The sequence below is a fragment of the Aquarana catesbeiana genome, linkage group LG02, assembly GCF_042186555.1.
Source record: "Aquarana catesbeiana isolate 2022-GZ linkage group LG02, ASM4218655v1, whole genome shotgun sequence".
Lineage (NCBI taxonomy): Eukaryota > Metazoa > Chordata > Amphibia > Anura > Ranidae > Aquarana > Aquarana catesbeiana.
In genome coordinates, this window is record NC_133325.1 from 747,150,435 (window position 1) to 747,176,348 (window position 25,914).

At 41.8% G+C, this 25,914-nt stretch overlaps 1 protein-coding gene across 2 annotated transcripts in view; it reads right to left on the reverse strand.

Moving 5' to 3' along the window:
• The window catches only part of LTN1 (listerin E3 ubiquitin protein ligase 1), a 160,428-nt gene that overhangs the window by 59,870 nt on the left and 74,644 nt on the right, over positions 1-25,914 (reverse strand). For both annotated transcript variants that reach the window (XR_012241792.1, XM_073617090.1), the window contains exons 15-21: positions 22,991-23,141; positions 22,640-22,838; positions 18,979-19,141; positions 15,316-15,420; positions 14,454-14,596; positions 8,746-8,881; positions 459-612 (exon numbers count right to left, since the gene is read on the reverse strand). Coding sequence is in view for 1 of the 2 variants with exons in the window: in XM_073617090.1 (XP_073473191.1) it covers positions 459-612; positions 8,746-8,881; positions 14,454-14,596; positions 15,316-15,420; positions 18,979-19,141; positions 22,640-22,838; positions 22,991-23,141 (1,051 nt within the window). In the remaining variant the exon portion in view is untranslated. The remainder of the gene's footprint in view (positions 1-458; positions 613-8,745; positions 8,882-14,453; positions 14,597-15,315; positions 15,421-18,978; positions 19,142-22,639; positions 22,839-22,990; positions 23,142-25,914) is intronic.

The following is a 25,914-nucleotide window of genomic DNA, read 5'->3' on the forward strand; positions in this document are numbered from 1 at the left end:
AATTCTGTACTGTACAATACAATGATGTATACACACGACGTTAGAGTGGGGAGAGCCGGTCGTAAGTCCGAGTTGTCGTTAAGCGAGGAGCATCTGTAATGTATCTGTATAGCCAAAACATTTTTGATAATCTTTGGGTAGACAATGGGATAGTTAGAAATCCTGTATTTTTCTTATGTCAGTGTCACATTGGGGGGGGGGGGTATTTCCCTTTTCTTTTTGTCTCAGTGAAACAGGAAAATAAAAGTAATCTTTCAGGTGTGAGCTTGTTTTAACCACTTCAATCTAGGACGTTTTGATACGTTCAGTAGACATGAAGTAGTTAAGGAGAAACCTAAGAACTCACTGTAAAGCTGCTTGGTTTCTGCCCTTGCCAAATGAGGTTTCAGCACTAGGGAGTGACAACATTGAGCATATCACTCAACAGTAGAGTAAGGAATGCTAACTTGTTAACTTACCTCTAACCATGCCAGCATGGCACACATGATAAAGTCCCATTCAGCATCCCCCAGACAGGGTATAGAAGTGGAGGAGGATTTCAGCAAGGTAGAAAAAAATCTTATTATCTCAACATTCAACCCGATTAGCTCTGGATTACCATTCTGCAAATTGCTGGAAAATAATGATAGTTTGGTAAATGAAACCACAAAATAATAGGGTGACAATGTCAATACAACTACAACATTATAGCACAGTCTTATTAAAAATTACACTTATTTATCACAATATAGATTATAATATATTATTTTATACATATACACAATATATATATATATATATATATATATATATATATATATATATATATATACACACACACACACACACACACACACACACACACACACACACACACACACACACATACATACATACACATAGTGGGGACGGAAAGTATTCAGACCCCCTTAAATTTTTCACTCTTTTTTATATTGCAGCCATTTGCTAAATTCATTTAAGTTCATTTTTTTCCTCATTAATGTACACACAGCACCCCATATTGACAGAAAAACACAGAATTGTTGACATTTTTGCAGATTTATTAAAAAAGAAAAACTGAAATATCACATGGTCCTAAGTATTCAGACCCTTTGCTGAGTATTTAGTAGAAGCACCCTTTTGATCTAATACAGCCATGAGTCTTTTTGGGAAAGATGCAACAAGTTTTTCACACCTGGATTTGGGGATCCTCTGCCATTCCTCCTTGCAGATCCTCTCCAGATCTGTCAGGTTGGATGGTAAACGTTGGTGGACAGCCATTTTTAGGTCTCTCCAGAGATGCTCAATTGGGTTTAAGTCAGGGCTCTGGCTGGGCCATTCAAGAACAGTCACAGAGTTGTTGTGAAGCCACTCCTTCGTTATTTTAGCTGGGTGCTTAGGGTCATTGTCTTGTTGGAAGGTAAACCTTCGGCCCAGTCTGAGGTCCACAGCACTCCGGAGAAGGTTTTCGCCCAGGATATCCAAGGAACTTGGCCGCATTCATCTTTCCCTCCATTGCAACCAGTTGTCCTGTCCCTGCAGCTGAAAAACACCCCCACAGCATGATGCTGCCACCACCATGCTTCACTGTTGGGACTGTATTGGACAGGTGATGAGCAGTGCCCGATTTTCTCCACACATACCGCTTAGAATTAAGGCCAAAAAAGTTCTATCTTGGTCTCATCAGACCAAAGAATCTTATTTCTCACCATCTTGGAGTCCTTCAGGTGTTTTTTTAGCAAGCTCCATGCAGGCTTTCATGTCTTGTACTGAGGAGAGGCTTCCGTTGGGCCACTCTGCCATAAAGCTCCGACTGGTGGAGGGCTGCAGTGATGGTTGACTTTCTACAACTCTCTCCCATCTCCCGACTGCATCTCTGGAGCTCAGCCACAGTGATCTTTGGGTTCTTCTTTACCTCTCTCACCAAGGCTCTTCTCCCCTGATAGCTCAGTTTGGCCGGATGGCCAGCTCTAGGAAGGGTTCTGGTCATCCCAAAGTCTTCCATTTAAGGATTATGGAGGCCACTGTGCTCTTTCGAACCTTAAGTGCAGCAGAATTTTTTTTGTAACCTTGGCCAGATCTATGCCTTGCCACAATTCTGTCTCTGAGCTCTTCAAGCAGTTCCTTTGACCTCATGATTCTAATTTGCTCTGACATGCACTGTGAGCTGTAAGGTCTTATATAGACAGGTATGTGGCTTTCCTAAGTCCAATCAGTATAATCAAACACAGCTGGACTCAAATGAAGGTGTAGAACCATCTCAAGGATGATCAGAAGAAATGGACAGCACCTGAGTTAAATATATGAGTGTCACAGCAAAGGGTCTGAATACTTAGGACCATTTGTGATGGTCCTGTGATATTTGTGATATTTCAGTTTTTTCTTTTTTAATTGAATCTGCAAAAATGTCAACAATTCTGTGTTTTTCTGTCAATATGGGGTGCTGTGTGTAAATTAATGAGGAAAAAAATGAACTTAAATGATTTTAGCAAATGGCTGCAATATAACAAAGAGTGAAAAATGTAAGGGGGTCTGAATACTTTCTGTCCCCACTGTATATAATATATATATATATATATATATATATATATATATATATATATATATATATATATATACACACACACACACACACACACACAGTATCTCACAAAAGTGAGTACACCCCTCACATTTTTGTAAATACTTTATTATATCTTTTCATGTGAAAACACTGAAGAAATTACACCAGCTCCGTGATGTCCTCATGGAAGAAGACTCCAGTGGCAACCTGTGAACTCCATGCCCAAGAGGGTTAAGGCAGTGCTGGAAAATAATGGTGGAAAATTTGGACATTTTCACTTAGGGGTGTACTCACTTTTGTTGCCAGCGGTTTAGGCATTTAATGGCTGTGTGTTGAGTTATTCAAGCTGTACACTCACTACTTTATATTGTAGCAAAGTGTAATTTCTTCAGTGTGAGGGGTGTACTTACTTTATATATATATATATATACATACATACATACATACATATACACACACTTTTTTTATTTCTTTTTTTTAAAGCGGATTTTCTAAATGGCTTCCTAATGGTCAGACCTGACAAGCCATTTTCTCCCAACATAGATAGAAAGGCCCTTTCATATCTACAAAGGCTGACACATGTTCATTTGCTTATGTATATTGTGTGTGAGTATTGCAAATGAGTGCTGCGCTTATGAAAATTATCCAACCAATTTTGAAAATCTATATGTAGCACTGCCCCCCAGGGGTTGCTGGGTATGGTCTTTCCTGGGCCTCCCTCTGATTATCCTGCAGCCGGACACTTGGGGATTTTCACACTACACCTGCACACTCTTCCACTCGTTACCCAATGATCAGTCTAGGGTATTTGGTTTTTAGTATTTATTGGTAGAACTTGGATATGAGCATGGATTAGTGGGCTACTCTAACTTGAACTATGCACAGACGAGGACAACTCTCACTTGACCCCATTAAACAGAATTGGATAGCAGATTCCCCTGCTGGACCACACTATAGCTGTGTGGGATAATAAGTCCTTGGCTCACTCTGGCAGCAGACTCAATGCACCACTCTTCTTCAGGACACTCACCAGTATCCCCTTTGGCTGACACCGTCCACTGACTTCACTAGCCAGGAAGGATGGCCCTCGCAGGACAGGCCCCTAGACACAGGTCTGTACTCACAGTGACCAGGAACAGATCCTTCTAGACATGTCTCCCTCCTAGTCAACTCTACAGGACATCTGGGTTGCAGCTTTCACAGTTCCGGCCCTCGGGTTGACCTGAGACCGCATGGCAGCCTGTACAGAGGAGGGGAAGAAACCCCCATCACTCCGGGACCCCGTTCTCCAGCCGAAGACCACAAGCACATGTGCCCTAGGCATATATACAGTCACCCAGCATGACTTGAGGCACCTGGTTCTGCCAATGGCCAGGGCTATAACTACGCCTATGCTCCCACATTTGTCATGTTTCCTCCAACTGTCCAATATGCCTCATCTTATTGGACCAGTGAGAAACAGGCAGACAGCATGAGCAACATATGAGCACAATGAGCAGACCCTTCCAGGTAGGCAGAGAGCACTTAAATGTACCCAATAGCCTTCCTGGTAGGCAGGGAAACCTAAAACTATACTCTCTCTCTCTAGCACCTACCTAAGAGGGTGCTACATATATTATAACAGGCATTGGCCAGTGAAGAACTGGCCTGGGTGAAGACAGTGCTGGACTCCCGGACTGAACAAAAGGAAGCAGAGAAACCTAAGGAAGATGCAAGGTTGCAGTGGGGAGAGAGATACACAGGAGACAAGACCTGAAAGGGAGGTGCAGGCTGGACAAAGGAGCCTCAGTGTGCTATATTCCCTTTCATCTGACCCCCCAAAAGAAGTGCTATCAGTGCAGAAACATCTAGAGACAGTGATCTATTCTACAGCCATAATAGCCCAGCTTGGAAATTTTGTTGCCTGTATTGCATACATCGCCATTCGGTCTACTGAAAGCTATTGAGCTACTGGCAGGAAGGCATCCAAATGGCATCTTCGTACTTGAGGCTTAGAATGTATGTGAACCACTGATCAATAGTGGTCAAGAGGCTATGGAGCGAAATACTTATCAATGTGCTGTATGCTGTTTGAATCTGAATCTACCAGCTGTATGAATCTGGTAGAATTGGGGATTCCGTTTCCTTCATTTGAGTTTGTCCTTTATGGTGAGGGTTAATTTTCCAGGTGACAGTGCACTTTTGGGATATCCGGTGGAAGATTCATGTCACCCGTTCTACCGATTGTGCTTTTTCACCCAGAGCATTGTTTATGTTAGGGACTTTGAGCACAGCATATTGGTGCAGTTTTACTATTTTTGGTGTATTTGATTATTTGTTGTGTTATTTTTACAATATCTACATCTGTTACAATATAGTTATACACAATTGGTTGGATAAATTTCACAAATGCAGCACTCATTCACACTATGTATTTGCTTTACACTATATGCAAAAAGCTAAATCCAGTACATATATTTTTTCACTGTAGTGCAATTCTCTATCACTATAATTTGTGTGAACTGTAGAAAATTTCCATGATACAAATGCTCTAAAATCACACCAGGAACAAGCTTAGTCTGGTCATTACTAAAGACCTCAGGATTGCATTAAAAATGTATTTATTTTTTTCTTTTAAACACACGCACAGACATGGGAGATGGTTACCTAATCTAGCTAAAAGTGAATGGCTCATCTTTTATCTCCATGGCAGCCACACACATCATATGGCCAAAAGTTTGTAGACACCTGGCTCTCACAACTGGTCAGGTATTTCCAGTGAATGGACCTGTTAAAGTCATATTAAAGTTTTTTTGTTTTGTTTTTTTTCAAATAAACATTTTATACTTACCTCCTCTGTGCAATGGTTTTGCACAGAGTACCCCTGATCCTCTTTTTCTCGGGTCCCCTGACGGTGATCCTGGCTCCTCCCCCTTGACCAGTGCCCCCAATAGCAAGCAGCTTCTCCCAATCTGGATTCATTTGGTTGGATCAGAAAATTGTCACAATATTTATAAGTACCTCCACATGTGAGCATATGCTGCTAGAGGACCAGTCTTTTAGGAAAAAAAAAGAGACATTGTGTTTTTCTGACTGCTCACTATTGTCCCCCTTGAATTAAAATTGATGGCAAAAGCAGTATTTGTTAAAGTAGTTCTAAGGCCCCTTTCACACTGCTGCGACTTAAGTCATGCGATTTTAGGGAATGCCTGTGTAAACTTGTGGTCTGTGGACCTCAACTCGCATAAGAGTCGGACCAAAGTAGTACAGGTACTACTTTGAAGGCCGGCACGACTTGGAGTTGCACAGATATGAATGGTTATCATTGGAAATCATTGGGAACGACTTGTCATGCAACTTTGCAGTCCCAAGTCGAAGGACAAGTCGCACAAGTGAATCCTCACGACATACGGAGGGCAGCGAGCAATAAGTGCTTGATGCCATCAGCGAAACTGCTAAGAGGAGGATGCAGGGGCATCACTTGTGAATGCATTGTGCGTCTAAGAATGCACACAACTTGATTCAGGGAGGGAGCATGCGCAAGTGTTTCCCTAGCACAACACTAGCTAGGGGACATCTGGGAAGCTGGGGCCTTTGGGCCCCAAGCTACTGGAGGAAAGAAGTGGAATATATATATAGATATATATGTATATATATATATATATAGATATATATATCTATATATATAAAAACATATCAACAGGTATGTGTGAACCATCAAATTTAAAAAAAACAAAAAACAAAAAGGTGTTGATTTACTAAAACTGGAGAGTGCAAATCTGGTGCACCTGTACATTGCAACCAAACAGCTTCTAACTTCAGCTTGTTCTATTAGTGCCGGTTCACACAAGGGCGGCACGACTTGCAAGTCGCCCCCAAAGTAGTACAGGAACCTTTTTCTAAGTCGGAGCGACTTGCGTCGCTCCTATTAGAACGGTTCTGTAGCACAGAACGGGAGGCGACTTGTCAGGCGACTAGGTCGCCTGACAAGTCGCCCCTGTGTGAACCGAGCCTAAAGCTTTCAAAGAAAACTGGAAGCTGCCTACCATGCACAGCTGCACTAGATTTGCACTCTCCAGTTTTAGTAAAGCAGCCTCACAGAGTTTAAAATCACTTTAAGCCCCCGTTCACATCGGTATTTGACATGTCAATTCGGAGCCTATTGCCGGCAATAGGAGCGTCCCAAATGGTGCGCCGCCTACTTTGCGGCGGTGCTCCGATTTCCAACAGTAGTTCCTGCACTACTTTTGGTAACTATGGGGGCGATTTCAATAGACATCTGTGCATGAACCTGCACAGATGTCTTTCAAGTTGCCTCCGAAGTCAGACTGAAATGCAGCTTTGAAATCGTGCCAGTCTGGTTAACTCGCACAATTTCAAAAGCCGTTTTCAGTGTGAACGAGGGCTAAAGGCTCAGTTCACCCTCTAAAAAATAATAAATGCACGTATTTTGCAGGTAAAAAAAATTGCATTTATAATGTATTTTTTTCTTAGGCGCCTGCAAAGCATTGCACCTCCAATCAGCAGATCATGGGTGCAATGTCAGGCTCATACAAACTATCAGTATAGCTGTCTGCCCATACCTCTAACACGGGCAGGCAATTACTGAAGTCCAGGAAGATCAATGAACTAAGAGTGCTCACCAGCACCCTTGCAGTTCATTGAGAACTGCAAGCCGTCAGCTACAATGGCTGATGGTAGTTGTAGTTCATTCTTTCCCAGAACTTTGTTTATGAATGACACAGCAGTGTGGTTGGAGCCCCGCTTGGCAGTGCTCTTTTCAAATTGTGACAGTGGGTGAGGGGAGAAGGTCCTCAGTCCACTGTCACAGGGAGGGAGGAAGGGGATCAGGGGGTGAGGTAGTGGATGCTCAACATGTCACATCTGTATTTAAGGTAACATGTTGATAAAGGTGAACTTATCCTTTAAATTATTCAACCTATTAAGCATGGTAACCTACAGATTTTTCTGGAAAAGGTTTATCTGACTTTTTTTTGTGCCCACTATATAATAATTACCCCAGTTGAAGTCTCAAGACGAAACGCGTAGGGTACAATACGCCGGCTGTGGTCACCTTTCACTGCGCTGTTTTTATCTGCTTTTATGGAATATATATTTTTGGATATCCGTTTTTATTGCTACTAATAAATCCTACCATACGGATTTACACCATGTGGAGATTTTTTCTTTTTTGTTTATGCTGCTAAACTCCATACTTCTTGCTTGGATGATAAGTGCCTATCAAGCTGGTATCGGGTTAGCGGGGCAATTTTCTGCATATATTTGGCGTCCCTGATTTCCATCTGCTGATTGGAGAGGTTACCGTGCAGTCCATCCTGAGAGTCTGACTTTTGGTCTTTGCTTCTATGCCTTATTGACCCACCACCATAAGGCGAGCTGGGTCCATCGCTCCTGGTAAGAGTATCCCTTTCTCCTCTTGCGTTCTTGATGATGAAGGCACTCCAGGGTGTATATCCACCATTGAAAACATTCATCTAAAGATTGTATATATGTCACCTTTTCACTGCATCTTGTCGCATTGGTGACATTTGTGAGACTTAGATTTTGTTCGAACTATACAAGACCCTTTAGTGCTTGTGTTCATATATGTGTACATTTTTATTATACAAGTCACTGTTATATGTTGACATTGTTGTCTATGCACTCTATATTGATTTGCACTGGTTTTTAATATATTTGCAAATTTTCCCTCTGCGATTTGGAATCGCCTGATGAAAATACACACATTCAAAAGTTTCAAAAGTCCTTGCTGACTGTCTCTCCTCTCACACACGTTTTTATGCATTTAAATACACATCATATATTGCATTATTTATTAGCACTACACTTTATTTTTTCGTTTGTATCACAATTAGTCTAGTTGTTGTCTAGTTGTTCTGTTGGCTGCTTATCAGCCTATAGGTTGGTGCGGTATCACCCATATTTCTAGATTCTTTTCAAATTGTGACAGTGGGTGAGGGGAGAAGGTCCTCAGTCCACTGTCACAGGGAGGGAGGAAGGGGATCAGGGGGTGAGGTAGTGGATGCTCAACATGTCACATGTTACACCTGCATTTAAGGTAACATGTTGATAAAGGTGAACTTATCCTTTAAAATTATTCAACCTATTAAGCATGGTAACCTACAGATTTTTCTGGAAAAGGTTTATCTGACTTTTTTTTGTGCCCACTATATAATAATTAATGTCAATTTGTGATCACTTACTTGCTGAAAAGAAAGAGCTCTTCGTGCTCATTCTTCCAAGAGAAAATCATTTTTAATGTTCCAGGAAGAAAATCAGGAGAAGGAGGGCATTCAGAATCCAGGCAAGAATTGATAATGGCAAGATAACCAAATCCTCCTGGGAATGGAAATAAAAGAAAGTTGCAAAATTCAAAACTATAAAACATTATCTTACAAAACGGCACCATATATGGAATACAACAGTCATAGCAAACAAGTAGTGATTTGGTTCCTTGTAAATAGCAAATGGCCAAGAACATGGATCAAACAAATGAACAAGAAGAAAACAGAAGCAGAGCAGAAACTATTGTTTAAACCAGCAATGCGGGTTTTAGTTAAAGCAGTATTAAACCAAAAAAAAGTAAATATTGCAGCTTACCAATTCTTAGATGTGATGGCTGCATTCGTTTTCTTTTTTAGGCTTTTTTTATACAGTACACCTGGTGAACTTCCCATGTAAGCCTGTTGCTTTTCAACAGAACAAGCTCTCCTGCACATGTAGCATTTACAGGGATGAGACAAACCAACTCTGACAGGTATGCTTACAATGATCAGCTTTTATTTAGGTAAAACGTTTATATAAAAAAAAAATGGTTTGCTAGAACGACTTATAAAGTATTAAATGGAATTAGGCTTCTATTTGTTTGTGTATTTAAATTTGTTAGTACAGCTCTTGTGCTCCTTCATCCAGAGTGAGGTACTCTGCAGAAGGTGTGTTGCTGACCACATCACCAGGTGAAAACAGAGGGGAAAAACCCTTTATAAAAAAAAAAAAAAAGAAAAAAAAAGGAAAGAAAAGAAAACCAATGCAGCCACCACATCTAATGACAGGTAAGCTGTAATACAATACATTTTGGATTTTGTGTTTAATACCACTTTAGTTTTATTTACACAAAAATGTATAAGTGGAGTATTATCTGCCATTTTAGCTTTGTTGACATAAAAATACAATTGAATTTCAAAGTGTCTTCTTCTGTAGAACATCAATACAATTTCTAAACTCGCAGAATCATTCTACAGGCAACAGGTCTATCATTTTAAAGAGAAAATGTATATGGCAAAGGGTTAAAGTGTTTTTATTTTTTTTATTACTCAAATTTATTGAAAGATATGTACAAAGTACAAAGACAATAGTGTGATGGGAGAGCCATCACATTGATCTGACAATTTTTTTTTGTCCAAACGATAATGTTCATAACAGAGAGGTTACATCAACATGATAACAATGAATACGTAAGAGCTATAAACTATATAATGAATATGAGAGAAATCTAGAAAGAAATAATAATATCTCATATTCAAATGGGAGAGAAAAAAGAAAAAGACAAAGAAAAACAAAGAAAAACCATGAGGGAACTGGATGGATCATGGCTGGACATTGGCGGGGAGGGAAGATGGGGGGGGGGCAGAACACTGCTCAATAAAGAACTAAAACGAGACACATGAACCCAAAGTATGTGGTAGTAATCAATGTGATATAGCGATAATACTTGAGTAAATGATCAGCTAACATTAGGTGAGGCTTTGCCCCAAAAGTCCAGGAAGGAGGACTTACTAAAAAGGTACGGCACAGTGGTGTAGTGGATAGCACTTTTGCCTAGCAGTAAAAAGGGTTGCTGGGTCGAATCCCAAATATGACACTACCTGCCTGGAGTTTGCATGTTCTCCCTGTGCCTGCGTGGGTTTCCTCTGGGTACTCCGGTTTCCTCCCACACTCCAAAGACATGCTGGTAGGTTAATCGGATCCTGTCTAAATTGTCCCTAGTATGTACGAATGTGAGTTAGGGACCTTAGATTGTAAGCTCCTTGAGGGTAGGGACTGATGGGAATGTACAATGTATATGTAAAGCGCTGCGTAAATTGACGGCGCTATATAAGTACCTGAAATAAATAAATAAATAAATAAATAAAAAGGTATCCACTGTGTCATATAGTTTACATAATCCTTGGAAGTAGGTAAAAGTATAATGAAAAGACTTGTATTCCTCCAAAGACAAAGTCATAAACATGAAAGCTCCCTATCTCATGTGGAAGCGTTTAATAGAAGTAGCGAGGGTAAAGTCAGTGCTGATTTTCTCCCTGTAGAACTGCAGTGTTATGCCCTGTACACATGACCGGTTTTGCCATCGGAATAAACTCCGAAGGTTTCTCCGACAGAATTACGCTCAAGCGGTCTTGCCTACACACAGTCACACCAAAGTCCGACCGTCCAGAACGCGATGACGTACAACACGTACGCCGGGACTAGAAAAAGGAAGTGCAATAGCCAGTAGCTTCCGTCTCGTACTTGCTTCAGAGCATGCGTCGTTTTTGGTCCGTCGGAACAGCATACATATGAATGGTTTTCCCAATAGGAAATGGTTCTGTCGGAAATATTTAGAACATGTTCCTTTTCTAGGTCCGTCAGAATTTTCGAAAAAAAGAGTCCAATGAGGCATACACACGATCGGAATAGATGATGAAAAGCTTCCGTCGCACTTTTTTTTCAGACATTCCGCTCGTGTGTAAGCGGCATTAGCCCGTGTTTAACCAGAGAAACTGTTGGGCAGGAAGAGGTAGTCTAATTATTTAGGATGGTTCTCCGGGCCACTAGAAGACATATTAGAATCCATGGAGTATGCTGGTAAATATCTTTTGTCGATGCTCTTGGACAAAAGGTGGTTATTCCAGTATCCAAAGAACAGGAGAAAGGGGTCCTTTGGGATCCGGAGGAGAGTAATTCCATATATAAATGCGAGAGCTTGATCCCAAAAAAATGGAGATATGCGGACAGGACCAAAAGCGATGGGAGAGAAAAGGCCTCCACTGTAGACAAAGCAGGCATATACCAGATTTAGCACTGGATTTTTCAATCAAGAAGGGTATGTAAGCATGATGTATAAGTTTCAGTTGAGTCTCACTCCAAGTTTCATTTGGTATACTTTTGTACCCCTGGAGCATCTTGACAGTGATTTCTTCATAGGGGAAGTCTTTTCCCCAGTTAGCTGCTGATAAAGAGTTGAAGGATGGGGTCAGGTTGCCTATTAAAGGTTTGCAGATGTCCAATATGGAATATGAGTGCCCTATTATAGATAATTGGAATCTTTTACCTCTGATCCTGTATTGGGTGGTGACGAAACTGATGCATTGCCAATAGTAGAAAATGTAGAGAAAAAATTTCAACAATAACCTTGAATATAAGGGGGGACCCTGAGTCTAGGTCCAAAAGGAAAAAAAAAAAAATTCAAGCCTTCTGTGCCAAAAAGAGAAAGCTTTGTGATCTAGTCCCGATGAGAACATTGGGTTGCCTTGGATGGGCAGATGCCTGGAGATGAAGAAGGGTATATCCATTTTTTTCCGAATTTCCCCCAAGCGATCGCAGTGTCCCACCACAGGTTATGTTGTAGAGTTGGATGAAAAGTGGTTCTAAAGGCTCAAGGCTTTTTACCTTCATGCATTCTATGTATGAAGATAAAAAAACCTTCTGTGTGCAGCCCCCCCAAAATACTTACATGGGCCCCATCACAAACCAGCGATGTGTACAAAAGTCTTGGCCCGCTGGGGACTCTCCCTCTTCACTGGCTGAGACAGCAGTGGGATTGGCTCCCATTGCTGTCAATCACAGCCAGTGAACCAATGAGAAAAAAAGAGGGGGGAGAGGGGGCAGGTGCGATCCTGCTTGGGTGTCCCCACAGCAAGGACTTTGCTCTGGGGTCACTTGGCAGAAGGTTGGAGCCAGGAGCGCTGGTGGGGGACTAGAGAAGAGGAGGATCGGGGCTGCTCTGTACAAAACCACTGCACAGAGCAGGTAAGTAAAACATGTTTGTTATTTTAACCACTTCAGCCCCAGAAGGATTTACCCCCTAAATGACCAGGCCATTTTTTGCAATACGGCACTGCATCGCTTTAACTGACAATTGCGAGGTCGTGCGATGTTGTACCCAAAGTTAATGTCCATTTTTTCCCACAAATAGAGCTTTCTTTTGGTGGTATTTGATCAGAAAAGAGTGACGATTTTGAAAAAAAAAAAAAAAAAAAAGAACTGGGTAGTTCTTCCCTGAAGTGTGTTCCCGTTACCCCCTATCCCTCACAGAATTGACACGACAGACAGTCCATGAACAGTTAAACTTTATACAACTTTATTCTTGCTTCTGGTGTTTAATGCTGCATTACATTGAAAAGCCACTCTGAATAACTTCCAATGATTTAAGCGATGAGAATACAACATTCAATCTAGAATCTATGAAGCCTTTGTGAATAAAACTTCCATCTTGCACCAGTTCCAAATTGTGTAATGCATCTCCTCTTCCTCCTGTTAGTCACCTTTTCCTGACTGCACAGCACTTCTAGTCTAACTCTATGGACGATACTCTGAATAAAGTCCAAGAGATGACTTTTGGATTCCTCCAGGGTATTAGTTCTCTAAGGCCCAGCCCTGTTCTCCTGAACCCGCACACTAATCCCTATAAAGTCTTTAGAAGCACTGTTCCCCTGGGTTACGCTCATGTGTGTTACCGAGCGACCATCCATGAAGCACATAGAGGATCCTCTCCCAGTCCTTGTGTCTGTCAGTATTAGCAACCGCCAAGAAGAATGTCCTGTAATCTCTTCTCCACATACAGATTTCCCTCCCCCTCCCCCACTGGGGAGAGCACCAAAGCTGTACTCATCTCTACATCCTTCTCTCTGGATTTCCAAACTCCAAGCGACCCCTAGAAGCATGTGACCAAGCCTTTTATAGAAGTCCTGTCTCTGCCCAAGCAAATTAATGACTGGTCCAGAGGGATCTTCCAGAACTACCTGCCACTCTATTCCTTTATTCCTCCCACTTTCCAGATTAAGTCTTAGAAAATGGAGGAAACTATACAGGCAGAGTGTAGGTGGCCACACCTTCCTCTATTCTAATCAACCTCCCATGCCAATCAAACCCACCAGCTTACACCACAGGGTAAAACACTGGTAATTTGGTATTTCTACACCTAACTATCTAATCTAGCACTCACCTAAGTAGGTGTGCGCTACATATATATATGCAGCTTCAGGGCAAAGGACCGTCCATGGGTGGAAAAGGAAGGAGACTCCGCTGTCTCCCCTCTGCAACGTAACTAGGGGGATATCGTAACTCCGTGAACGGGAGTAATACTTCACGCTTGTACCCCTGCAGGGGTTAAGCGCTCTGGTGAGTGAAAACACATAAGGGGAACACAGTCGCTTAAACCAGCAGCTCCACCGTGAGTATTGCTATATATATTTTTTTTTTTTTTTTAAGTACCAAAGTTTGGCGCCATTCCACGAGTGTGCGCAATTTTAAAGCATGACATGTTGGGTATCTATTTACTTGGCGTAACATCATCTTTCACTGAATAATTGCTGCACAAATACCGTGTGACATAAAAAGTTGCAATGAGTGCCATTTTATTCCCTAGGGCGTCTGCTAAAAAAAAAAAATATACAATGTTTGGGGGTTCTGAGTAATTTTCTAGCAAAAAAATTATGATTTTTACATGTAAAAGAGGAGTGACAGAATAGGCCCGGTATGGAAGTGGTTAAGAGGGTAAGGAAAAACGCACATTCTCCTCTTTAATCACCATTATTTGCAGGTTTCTTGGTTGTGTGGGGCAAATACTTTATTGCCCCTTTATTAAAAAGGTCTTGTACAACATCATAAATCCATAACATTGAGAGCACTATATGTGGTGTTTTCTACTCACCATCAATGCAGGTCACAGCATTTGGCATGCAAGACATAAGGTGTGAGATACACTGGATTAAAAGTAACTCCTTTTCCTCTATACTTAAGAATGGAGAAAGACACTGGATGGTGTGCAGGGAGCCTTGTGTCACAGGAAAGTAACTGATAGGAGACAAATATATGTTGCATTAGAACTATACATTTAAGTAGATGTAAACCCTCATCTTGTAAAACAACCCATTCAGTTAAAAAAAATGAAAGGCAAAACATTTGGGTATACATTTAAAAAATTATTACCACCTTTTTTTCCCCCTTTTTAATAAGTGATCACATACCCTCTGTTCACAGCTGCATAAGAAGCTCAGAGAGCTGGAGAAGGAGAAACAGCAGCACACTGACCTTAACAGTAAATGGATGCGGAAAGGGAGAGGGGTGTGGCATGTCAGGACAAGTCTGATCATTGGAGGAGAGCAGGCCGAGTCCTCAGTACAGCTACAGAACTGGTCGGCTGTGTTCTCCTGCTTAGTGTGGTCAATTTTTGATAAAGCAGAGGGACTTGCAGGATACCAGGGATTTCACACAAAGAAAGCAATACAAAGAGAACAGGATACTTTTTTATACAAGTACGTGGTATAGCAGTAACATATCAGGGATGTGAAATGTTGGGTTTACAAATCCTTTAAACAATCTAAGGAGCCGTTCACACCAGGTGCACTGAAGGAACGTGTGCAAAATTGCGCGTTTTCCTGCACCAAATAAAAACACACATGTGATGCATACTTGCACAGTATGCCTTTGCCTTGCAGGTAACAAAAAAAAGTGCAGCGGTTTTCAACTGCTTTTAGTCTTAAAAGCACCCAGAGAACTATGACACAACTGACCTGTCTGTGCTTGTAGCCAGCACTTTCAGTGCATCTTGTCCAGGATTGCTCAGTTGAATATGTTTATGAAGGGTCAGAGACCACAGTGTACCACTTTCTAATGACCTGTTAACCAGAAGAAAAATGTTATGAAGAAAACATTAAATAACAAACGAATCATACACAGAGTATCAGAACTGCCTGTTTCATACAGTAAAACCATGAAACATCATGTTTGTGAAGGTTTCCATTTATCCAGGTCACCGTATAGCTAGCAGTTTGTAACATTCAACTTGACTTGTTCTGTAATGTTAACCACTTGACCTTGAAAGTCTTACCCCCCCCCCCATCATGAGCAAGTAATTTTTGCGATTTGGCACTGCGTTACTTTAACTGACAATTGCTCGGCCATACAACGCTGTAACCAAATAAAATGTGTCTTTTTTTTTTTCCCACAAATAGATCTTTCTTTAAATAGAGCTGCTTTTTTTTTATAAATACAAAAAAAGACCAAGAGTTTTGAAAATATATATATATTTTTTTAACTTTCTGCTCTAAACACATATCCAATGAAAAAATAGGAAAAAAAAAAATCGAATTTCCAAATAAATTTAGGCCATTATATATTCTACTGCAGGTCTTTGGTTTGCGCAAAAGTTATAGCGTCTACAAACGTATGGGATATATATAGTGGGATTTTCTATTTATGTAATTTTTTTTTTATACTAGTAATGGCGGCAATCAGCGACTGGGCTGAGATATTGCGGTGGACAATCGAACACTGACATTTTTTGACACTTTGGGAACCAGTGACACTAATACAGTGATCAGTGCTAAAAAATATGCACAGTCACTGTACTAATGACACTGGCTGGGAAGGGGCATCTAGGGCAATCGAAGGGTTAACTGTGTGCCTAGCCAGTGTTGTGTATTGTGTTAGGTGCTTTTACTAAGGGAAGTGATGGATTTTATGCCCTGCTTTACATACTTTGTCAGAATGGAATGCTGCCTTGTTTACATAGGCAGAGCTCCATTCTGTGTCTCTGCCCAACGAATGGCAGGTACCAGCGGACATCCAGCACCTGGCACCCACAGATCAGCTTCTGCTGTGAGTAATCACAGCAGAAGCGGCGCCTGCCCCTAGGCGGAAGTGCAGAATTGTATAATAGTATGTATGTATGTATGTATGTATGTATGTATGTATGTATGTATGTATATATATATATATATATATATATATATATATATATATATATATATATATATATATATATACACACACACATATATACACATACACACACATATACATACGCACACACGTGGTTCGCCATGTAGCAGTACACTGGTATATAGTGGCCTTTAAGTGGTTAAAAACATTTCATAGCTTCTCCAAGGAAATTCTTCAGTTTCAATGAGTATCAGGAAGACTCCCCAGAATATTATATATTCACAAAGGTAGCACCGTCATCGTAATACAGTTGACTGTCCTAGAACAGGTTGGGAGGTGTGGAAGTTGTGGAACCTCCCTATTCTAAATACATAACCCCAAACTTTGTGTTAGGAAGTCTGTGTGTCAATTTCTCATATTACATGTTTAAAGGTGCAAATAGTTGTCAAATCACCAGGATAGAGATATCACAAAGGCATTAGATGTGAAAAACAGTTGGTGTTGAAGGCCTCTTTACATCTCTTGTTGTCTTGGTCCAAAATCAGTGGAGAAACACATCAGGTTTACACAAGACAAGGTACAGAATAACAAAATTACCCTTTTTTGGACTGTGTGTTACATGTCAAGGACAGGGTGACTTGAACATTGAGGTCTACAGGAAAACTATACACACAGACCAGTATATGCTTGACCATGACCCACTTGGGGGTTATCAGGACTCTGAAATATCAGGCCAAGATGCAAATATCAAAGTCTAAAGACAAAAGAACACAGACATCTAAGCAGTGCTTTGAAAGTCTGTGGCTACCCAGACTGGCCTTTTGGTAAAACATCAACAAAGTCAAACACAAGACTACAAGGAGAAGCAGATCACACAGAGTAATAGCCATCCCGTATGCAAGCTGGAGTGTTAGAAAAGCTCAGGATCTTTAACAAACACTGCATCCCAGGGTCCTTTAAGCTTATCAATATACTGAGACAGAAGCTTGCACATCCTAAAGACCCAACACCCAAATACAAGAAAAATAACCCAGCATATGCAGTGTAGCGTAGTGAGCAATGCAAAGACTTGTACACTGGGGAAACAAAGCAACCTCTCAACAAATGAATGGTCAAAACACAGGAGAGCACATTCTACAGGTCAAGACTCAACAGTCTTCCTAAACCTTAAAGGGCCCTTTCACACATGCTGTCCAATCAGGTCTGCCTGAAAAACGGTTAGGTCGGACCTGATCGGATGCTCCATGCACCTCTATGGAGCGACGGATGTCAGCTGTGACATGTCCGCTGACATCCAACGCTATCCGATCCGCCAAATCTAGACGGATGGAAATGCCATTTTCCATCTGTCTGGTGAATCAGATGGCATCGGATGGAAAACGGACAGGCGGATCAGTTTTCATCCGATCTCCCATTGAGAACAGTGGTGCTTTGACAGTTGCGTCCCTGCTCAGCGGAGATCAACAGATCGATCCCTGCTAAGCAAGTGGAGTCCGTCAAAATGGACAGCCCCATGTGAAAAGGGTCTAAAAGAGAAGTATGGATTTAAAAAATAAAACCAAACCCTTATACTCACCTAGGTGAATGCAGCATCAATCTGATGCTCCATCTGTCCCCCACTGGATCGCTCAGATCTCCCCTCTGCTCTAAGCAGAGGTCAGTGACTGTCAGTCAGCGACACTCTGCTCTGCCCCTGCAGCGCTCACTGGATTGCCAGGCTATGGAGGGGGAGGGAGCAGCTGGCTCAGCCTCCCAGTGGCTTGCTGGGAGGCTGAACCATCTGCCAGTCAAGGCATCTACCTGGATCCAAACAGTAAAAATAGGATCGAACCAGAGCTAGGACCGGCTAAGTGATGTCAGCCGACAGTGGACTTTAGCCCACTGTCGGCTGAAAAGGGGTCACAGGAGTGCAGAACTAAGCGCATCCCTGTGATCCATAGAAGGAGTAGGGCCAAAATAGCTTTGGCCCAACTTCTCTTTTAAGAAAAAGGGACTTTTTTTGAGGACAGTGAAGTAAACACATGATGAACAGAGAGGCCAACTGGTATGCAAGATGCGTGAAAAAAACATCAATGTCAAACCAGAACTCCATCCCTTAACAAGGGTAGGGGCCTTCTACACCATCTGCCTTTCACATATAATGCCGTTTTAACATCTCTACCCTGGCAACTAAAAACAATTCACATCTTTAACCACGTAAATTGAGGAATTAACACCTATTCAGCCTCCCTGACATCAAGAATGGAATTCTGTAATTCGAATAAGGCAATTCCGCAACTTTCACACCTACTATCCTGTTCTTGGACAATCAACATCTACACATCCCATGGTGACTGGACTAAGGTGTTTGTGCTACCTGTGTGGATATAAATGCTGGGGCATGTACTTGACACTACTCAGAAATGAAGAAGAGGATTGGGGAAACTTTGAAATATCTTCAGAATTACAGAACAAGTCTATTTGAGTGCGACTAACTTCTCCCAGCTATAAACCATCATGTATAAGAGGATTACCTGGTATACAAGAGTTCTAGGAGGCCAGGGAGATGGTCACCAAGTTCTACGACTCTGTCATGGGATATGTCCATAGCGCGGAGCATGTTGCAGCACTCTGTAAGGGTGGCTGGAGGTCCATCAAGCTCATCACACCATTGTAAGCTATACAGCATTTCAGCAACTGGCGAATATAACAGATAATAAAGGGGTTAAATTAAATATGTGCACACGTAACTGATCAAATAATTCTTAACACGTTCAAAGAAGAAAAAAAAAATAAAATAAATAAAAAGAACTCTTCCACACTTTAAATATGGCTGTAATCAGGCTTTAAAGAAGCACATGGTACCCAAACTGCATTTCATCATCCTTTACCCATTTCAACTGTCATAGGAACATATAAATAACTCCCCAGAAATTCAGTTTAGAAGTTCAGCTTTCAGTTTAGCTCTTTAAAACGGAGTTCGAGCCTGACAAAAAAAAAAAAAAATAAATAAAAATCAGCAGCTACAAATACTGTGGCTGCTAACTTTTAATATAAGGACACTAACCTGTCCAGGATCCCACAATGTTGGCACCCCAAGCCAATGCGTCTATTGGCTTCGGGTGCAGGCACTGGCATTGCAAGTAAGGGAAACCGGGAGTAAAGCCTGCAGGCTTCACAGCTGGTTTCCTACTGCGCATGCGCGAGTCACACTGTGCTTTCTGAATGTTCCCGTCATCTTCTGGGACACACACAGGTCCCAGAAGCCAGTGGGGGGAGGAGGAGGAGCCGATTCAAACACGGAAGTCGCGTACCTAGCCGCAGCGAGGTAGGACAGAAGTCAAGCTGCAAAAGAAAATAAAAAAGGTACAAAACGGTAAAAAAATAAAAATAAAAACAATATCCAAAAAGATGGGGGAGAAGGGGTGGTCTATTGTTCAAGACCTAATTCAATTTTAGTCTCCACTTTAAAGCATAACTTTACCCATGTCAACTTGATAAAAAATAATAACGTTCTTTAGTAAGAAACATACATTCTACAGTAATACCACAAAACAGAGGGCGCACCGACCTAGTGCATTATCCTAAGAACATAGCTTATTACTATAAAAGGTGGTAAGTATTATATACTGACAAAATAAAAATTGTATAAAAGCTTACCACAAAGAACTGCTCCCTCCAGTCCACAGTACATCATAGCGTGCGAAAGGACAAATGGTAGATCCAATAGGCTAACGTATTTCGAGGACCAGCCTCTTCCTCAGAGCTAGCTCACACGCTATGATGTACTGGGGACTGGATTGAGAATTTCTTTGTAAAAAGCTCTGCACTGCAATCGCACAGCGTCTTTGCGATCTGCTGTGTGTCAATGTTCTATTACCATCCCCCAAAACAGCTTGCAAAATGCAGTAAGATTCCCAGAATTGCATTGCATGGGTGTAAAAACCCATGCAATGTGATTTAGGTGCAGGAAAAAAAAAAAAAAAAAAAAAAAAAAAGGAGGGGGGAGTCCTGCATCATACAATTGCATATCGCACAGACATCACATGTGATGTGCACAGGTATGCAGTGTGCGAATCACATGCGGTGTCTGCAATGCACAAGTGTGAACCCAGGTTAAAGTTCCACTTTAATTGCAGTAAGGCTGAGGGTTGGAGAGGGGGAATAGGTCTCTGCTTTGAATCTGGACAGCCGTTAAGACAGAGAGATAAAACAGTGCATCACTCCACCCTAAAGTAATAAATAGGTTACTCATTAAGATACATATACAAAAGATGCGTTAATGCTATGACCTAGACAAGCAAGATAAATCCTGATGAAACGGACAACTGAGGGATTGGGTGTGGACGGCAACGTGTAGAATGAAAAATACATTTCCTTTCTGGTCTAGTCTTAACCTGTTGACACAAACAGAGCCACGTGGGCCAGAAGCGTTCAGATATATTAGACAGACTGATGGAAGGAGTGAGGGCCGACTGGAAAAGCTGTCTAGCTGCTGCGTGGGTGGAACAATCCACAATGTTCCCAGGATGTTCCAGCTGGCCAATTAATAGACACTAATTGGCTTTATTCTAAACAGCCATTCCATCTTAAAACTGAGAGAAGGTTTTGGCAGCTGCAGCTTAAAGAAAACAAAAAAACTTTGAGACTGAAAAGAAAGCATGAAAAAACTACGTTCCATTCACCCCTATGGACTGGATAGTATAAATGGACTTGTGTCTGTTTTCATCAGCCGACCTCCAATCCAATCCAGTCCAGTAAAAAAAAAAAAAAAAAAAAAAGGAATGGGATCCATCCCCATCTGTCTATTCTAGGCGGATCAGATCAGAGAATAGTCAGGTGTAAATGGTCAGGCGGAGTCTATTTACACCCGGCCACCCATAGAGCAGAGTGGGTGTTGTCTGAGAGGACAGCTCTGCTCTGATCAGCAGGGGACTGGCAGAGAGATCCCCTGCTGATCTAATCAAAGGGGCCTAATTTAGGCTGGGTTCATGCCATTGCGAATTGGGTGTGGGTTCTCCGCATCCAATTCGCAATAGCAGGAGATTTTGACTGGCTCTCTATGGAGCCAGTTCGCATATCTACGCAGCGGGTCTGGTGTATTTTACACAAAAACGCTGTGCATCTTTTGGTCTGTTTCAGGTCCGAATTAAGCCCAAAATATGCGCTGGAATTGGACCTGAAACAGTGAACCAGGACGCACTGGACTCCTGCTGTGAGCCGCATGCGGCTCATATGTGAACCCATCCTCAAACTTCGGATGGAGCCATCTGAAGCGAGGTCGGAACAGCCACTATTCATTCAACATGTCAAAAGTAATGAGAGGTTAGCTTGCTGGCTGTATAAATGAATACAAAATATTCATATACAATATTTTTTAAATGTTACAGTGATAGAGTTAGAACCTTTTCTTATTCTGGTTAGAGTTTAAAGTGGCTCTAAGCTCAAGGTTTTTTTTACCTTCATGCATTATATGCATGAAGGTAAAAAAACCTTCTGTGCCTGACTGACCTGTAATATTTCAAATGTATTCTCTGTATCCAATGCTGCAGATTTGTATATTTTCTTGAAAAAAATAATTAAAAAATGTCAGTTAAAAAAAAAAAAAAAACCTTCTCTGTGCAGCCCCCCCCAATACTTACGTGAGCCCCCAATGCAATTCAGCGATGTGCACGAGTGCCTCGGCTCTTCACGGACTCTTCCTCCTCATTGGCCGAGAAAGCTGCTGTCATTCACAGTCATTAAGCCAATGAGGACAGAGAGGGAGCGGGGGTATGTGAATGAACATGCAGAGCAGATGCGCAGAAACCAGCCTACATGGGTGCCCCCATAGCAAGCGGCTCTGAAGGCACTCAGCAGGTGGGAGGGCCAATGAACGCCGGTGGGGTACCCAAGAAAAGGTGGATCGGGGCTGCTCTGTGCAAAACCACTGCACAGAGCAGGTAAGTATGAAATGTTTGTTAGTTTTGTTTTTAAAAAACGAATTGCCGTTAATATCACTTTAAGGGGTTAGAACCCGTGCCAGATTTTAACTGCTGTCCATGTCCTACTAGGAAAAAAAAAATAAAAAATGTTCAAAGCCACTATGCGTTCCCTTCCTCTGTACTGCACCCCACTTTAGAGTGACAAGATTCTTATACAGAAGAGTTATATTTTGTGTCTTTATTGGGCATAGAAGAGGTTATTCTCCATTACCGGTTATGGTGATCCTCACTTCAATCTCCCCATCTTTCCTCAGTGCGTTGTTCTCCAGGATACGAAAAGCCATTTTGCTCATCATTGCGCCTGTACACAAGTGCTGGGGCAGCCAAGTCTTTTGAAATGATTTAAGATCTGTCCCAGATATCTCCGAATTCATACTCAACCGCCCTTCCAAAAGCGGCTTGCTTGACCACTATAAAAGAACAGAACTGTCAAAACACAATCACAGGGTCATTTCAGCACCTCATTTGTTTTAATGAAATCTCACAATCCACCTAACCTCCAAGTTCAGAGATAGATTACATGAACAGAGCAAGGTGTTAGAAAACGCAGCACTTCCAGTACCTGTCCGGGGAGAGCTTGGCGCATCTTCTCCCATTTCTCATCCCTCGGTATCATCAGAGACAAGTGCTCAGCCAGGAAGTGAGAGGAGGATGGACCAGAATCTAAGAGCTTGACGTATAAGTTATCAACAGCACTGATCAGTGTTTGGAGGCTAAATCACACCAAAAAAAAAAAGAATAAATATATTAAGTAAAGCAGTCAGCAGACGGTTCAAAGAACTCTAATCTAATTAGCTTCCCACAGTTTTTATGGCGGAGGTATTTTTTGATTTTCAAAAGCACAACTAACCCGAGAACACAAAGTTTGTTTTCTTTTTATCAAGCTTATTTTCCCCCTCATTTTCACCTGGTGATCCTGACAGTTCTGGGGTGACAATGCTTACTCACCATACAATATCTATGGAGGAGTAGCATTGAGAGCCAAGCAAAGGACTACAGCAACCTTCCCCTTTCCTCTTCTCTATAACATAGAAGGGTTCTGTAGTCTTCAGGATAAATGGAAACAATGTAACTGATAAGGACCCTTTCACACGGGGTGGATCCCTTTGATGATTGTATTTATTCCTTTGTCACCATCAGACCCACACCTCTATGATTAAGCTTCGGTGGTGGGGCCAAACTTATTGGGGGAGTGGCCTGGATGAATCAAGCTGAGGCTGCGTTTACCCATTAAGCACTCGGGCCGGGTGAGGTGTGCGGCAGCCAGGCCCTCTCTTCCTATCTCTAAGTCGTGCTTTGGATCTGGACGTACCTTTCCCCAGCCTGCACCCTCACTATTCAGCGGCATCCAACTCATCGGACTTTGTCAGCCTGAGCGGGGCCCCTAAGCAATTTATCATGGGTCACCACATTCTATTTAAAGTGGTTGTAAAACCTTCTGTGCTGTAACTACCCCCCCCCCCCCCCCCGACTCCCCCTTTTTCTCATCTGAGCCGATCTAGCGATGAGCATAAGCACAGTGGCTCCAGTCGCTGCCGCTCTCTTCATTAGACAGACTGATAGCAGCAGGAGCCATTGGCTCCCCCTGCTGTCAATCAAATCCTGTAACTCGGGAGTGGGGTCGAGTCCCACTGTCTGTCAATGGACACAGCAGCAGAACTCGGGAACGAACACGCACGGGTGCCCCCATGGAAATCGGCTTTCCATGGGGGTACCCGATGAAGGAGGGGCCTGGAGAACCGACAGGGGACCCCCCAGAAGAAGAGGATCGGGGCTTCTCTGTGCAAAACTACTGCAAAGAGCAGGTAAGTATAGGCATGTTTGTTATTTTTATACAAAAAATAATCATTTTGAAGGTTTACTAACACTTTAACAGACCAAATAAGAGAAATTCACTGTTTACATACACTTCAAATATAAACCATTAAAAATGTTGCCTCACTTTCTAAAGCTGGAAGTATTCATATATAAATATGTGCTGATTCCCTAAATCTTACACCCAGCATAGTTTGCAGTCTGTGCCAACATTGTTGTAAGCCCAATGGAAGTCACCAATGACCAGTGTCTGTGCCCACACCCTCAGTCACACCTCCATGACTGACCCATGAAGCCTAGTTTGTGTCAAGCATTTGCATGTATTTTTGCACTAGAAGAATTGTTCTCCTCCGCTCTCCTCTCACTCAGCAAGCTCAGTTATGAAAAAAAAAAATGGAGGGGCAAGGCCTTGCTATGCTGGATGTGGAGGCCGTTATCCATAAGGTGTGGGCACACCTCAGTCTTTATGATCTCAGAGATAGGCAATATAAAAAGCAGGAGCCATTCTTTTGCCATATTGACTATTTACGGTCTTCTCAGGCTACTTCTACATGCCTTTTCGGAGGATTATTCCCCAGCACCATTTGTTATGCAACCTTTTATCTATACTTGGTTATCCTCATATTCAATCCATGTTGAGTTGAATTCGCTGTGTATTTGTACCTGTTGTACCACGACCTGTACCTCAGTACTGGAACCCTTTTCTTATTTTTCAATAAAATATATGAACAAGAGAAAAAAAAAAGCACAGGAGCCAGAGGCAGACGTTCTGGGATAAATTGGGAAGCAGGCGTACCCAAGACTGGGAATCATACCCTGCCACACAGTAAGACAACACTACACCACAAACCACGAAGAAGATACAGGAAGAGGACTACATACGATGTCACAGATTATACTGTTTTGAATTGGCCACACAAAAACTTTGCAAAAACATGCAAAAACACTTGCACAACACTTCAAAAACATGTTGTCCCCCCCCCCCCACCCCAAAAAAAAACAGATGTCAAAAACACTTAGCTCAGATGTAGGGGAGAGGAGCGGTTTTTAAATCTGAAAATTTATTTCTCCACAATACCTATAGCTACAGATATAAAAGAGTTCTTGTTTTAAAGGACTGTTACTGCTTGTTCAGACTATGTACAGTAAAATTATTTGATCCCCTGCAGATTTTGTAAGTTTGCCCATATACAAAGAAATGAAGGGTCTATAAATTTTTATCATAGGTGTATTTTAAACGATAGAGACAGAATATCAACCAAAATTCCATAAAAAACACATGATACAAATGTTATAAACCTAGTTCAGTGAGTAAAAAGTATTTGCTTCCCAAGCAAAACATGACTTAGTACTTGGTGGAGAAAGCATAGAGGTAAGACGTTTCTTATAGTTGGTTACCAGGTTTGCACACATCTCAGGAGGGATTTTGGTCCACTCTTGATTACAGATCTTCTCTAACTCCTTAAGGTTTCTTGACTGTCTTGTACCAACTTTTTTCAGCTCTCTTCATAAATTTTCTATAGGATTAAGGCCTGGAGACTGGCTAGGCCACTCCATGACCTTGATGTGCTTCTTAAACCGCTCCTTTGCTGCCTTGGCAGTATGTTTTGGGTCATTGTCATGCTGAAACCCATCTTCAGTGTTTTGGCTGAAGGAAGAAGGTTCTCATTC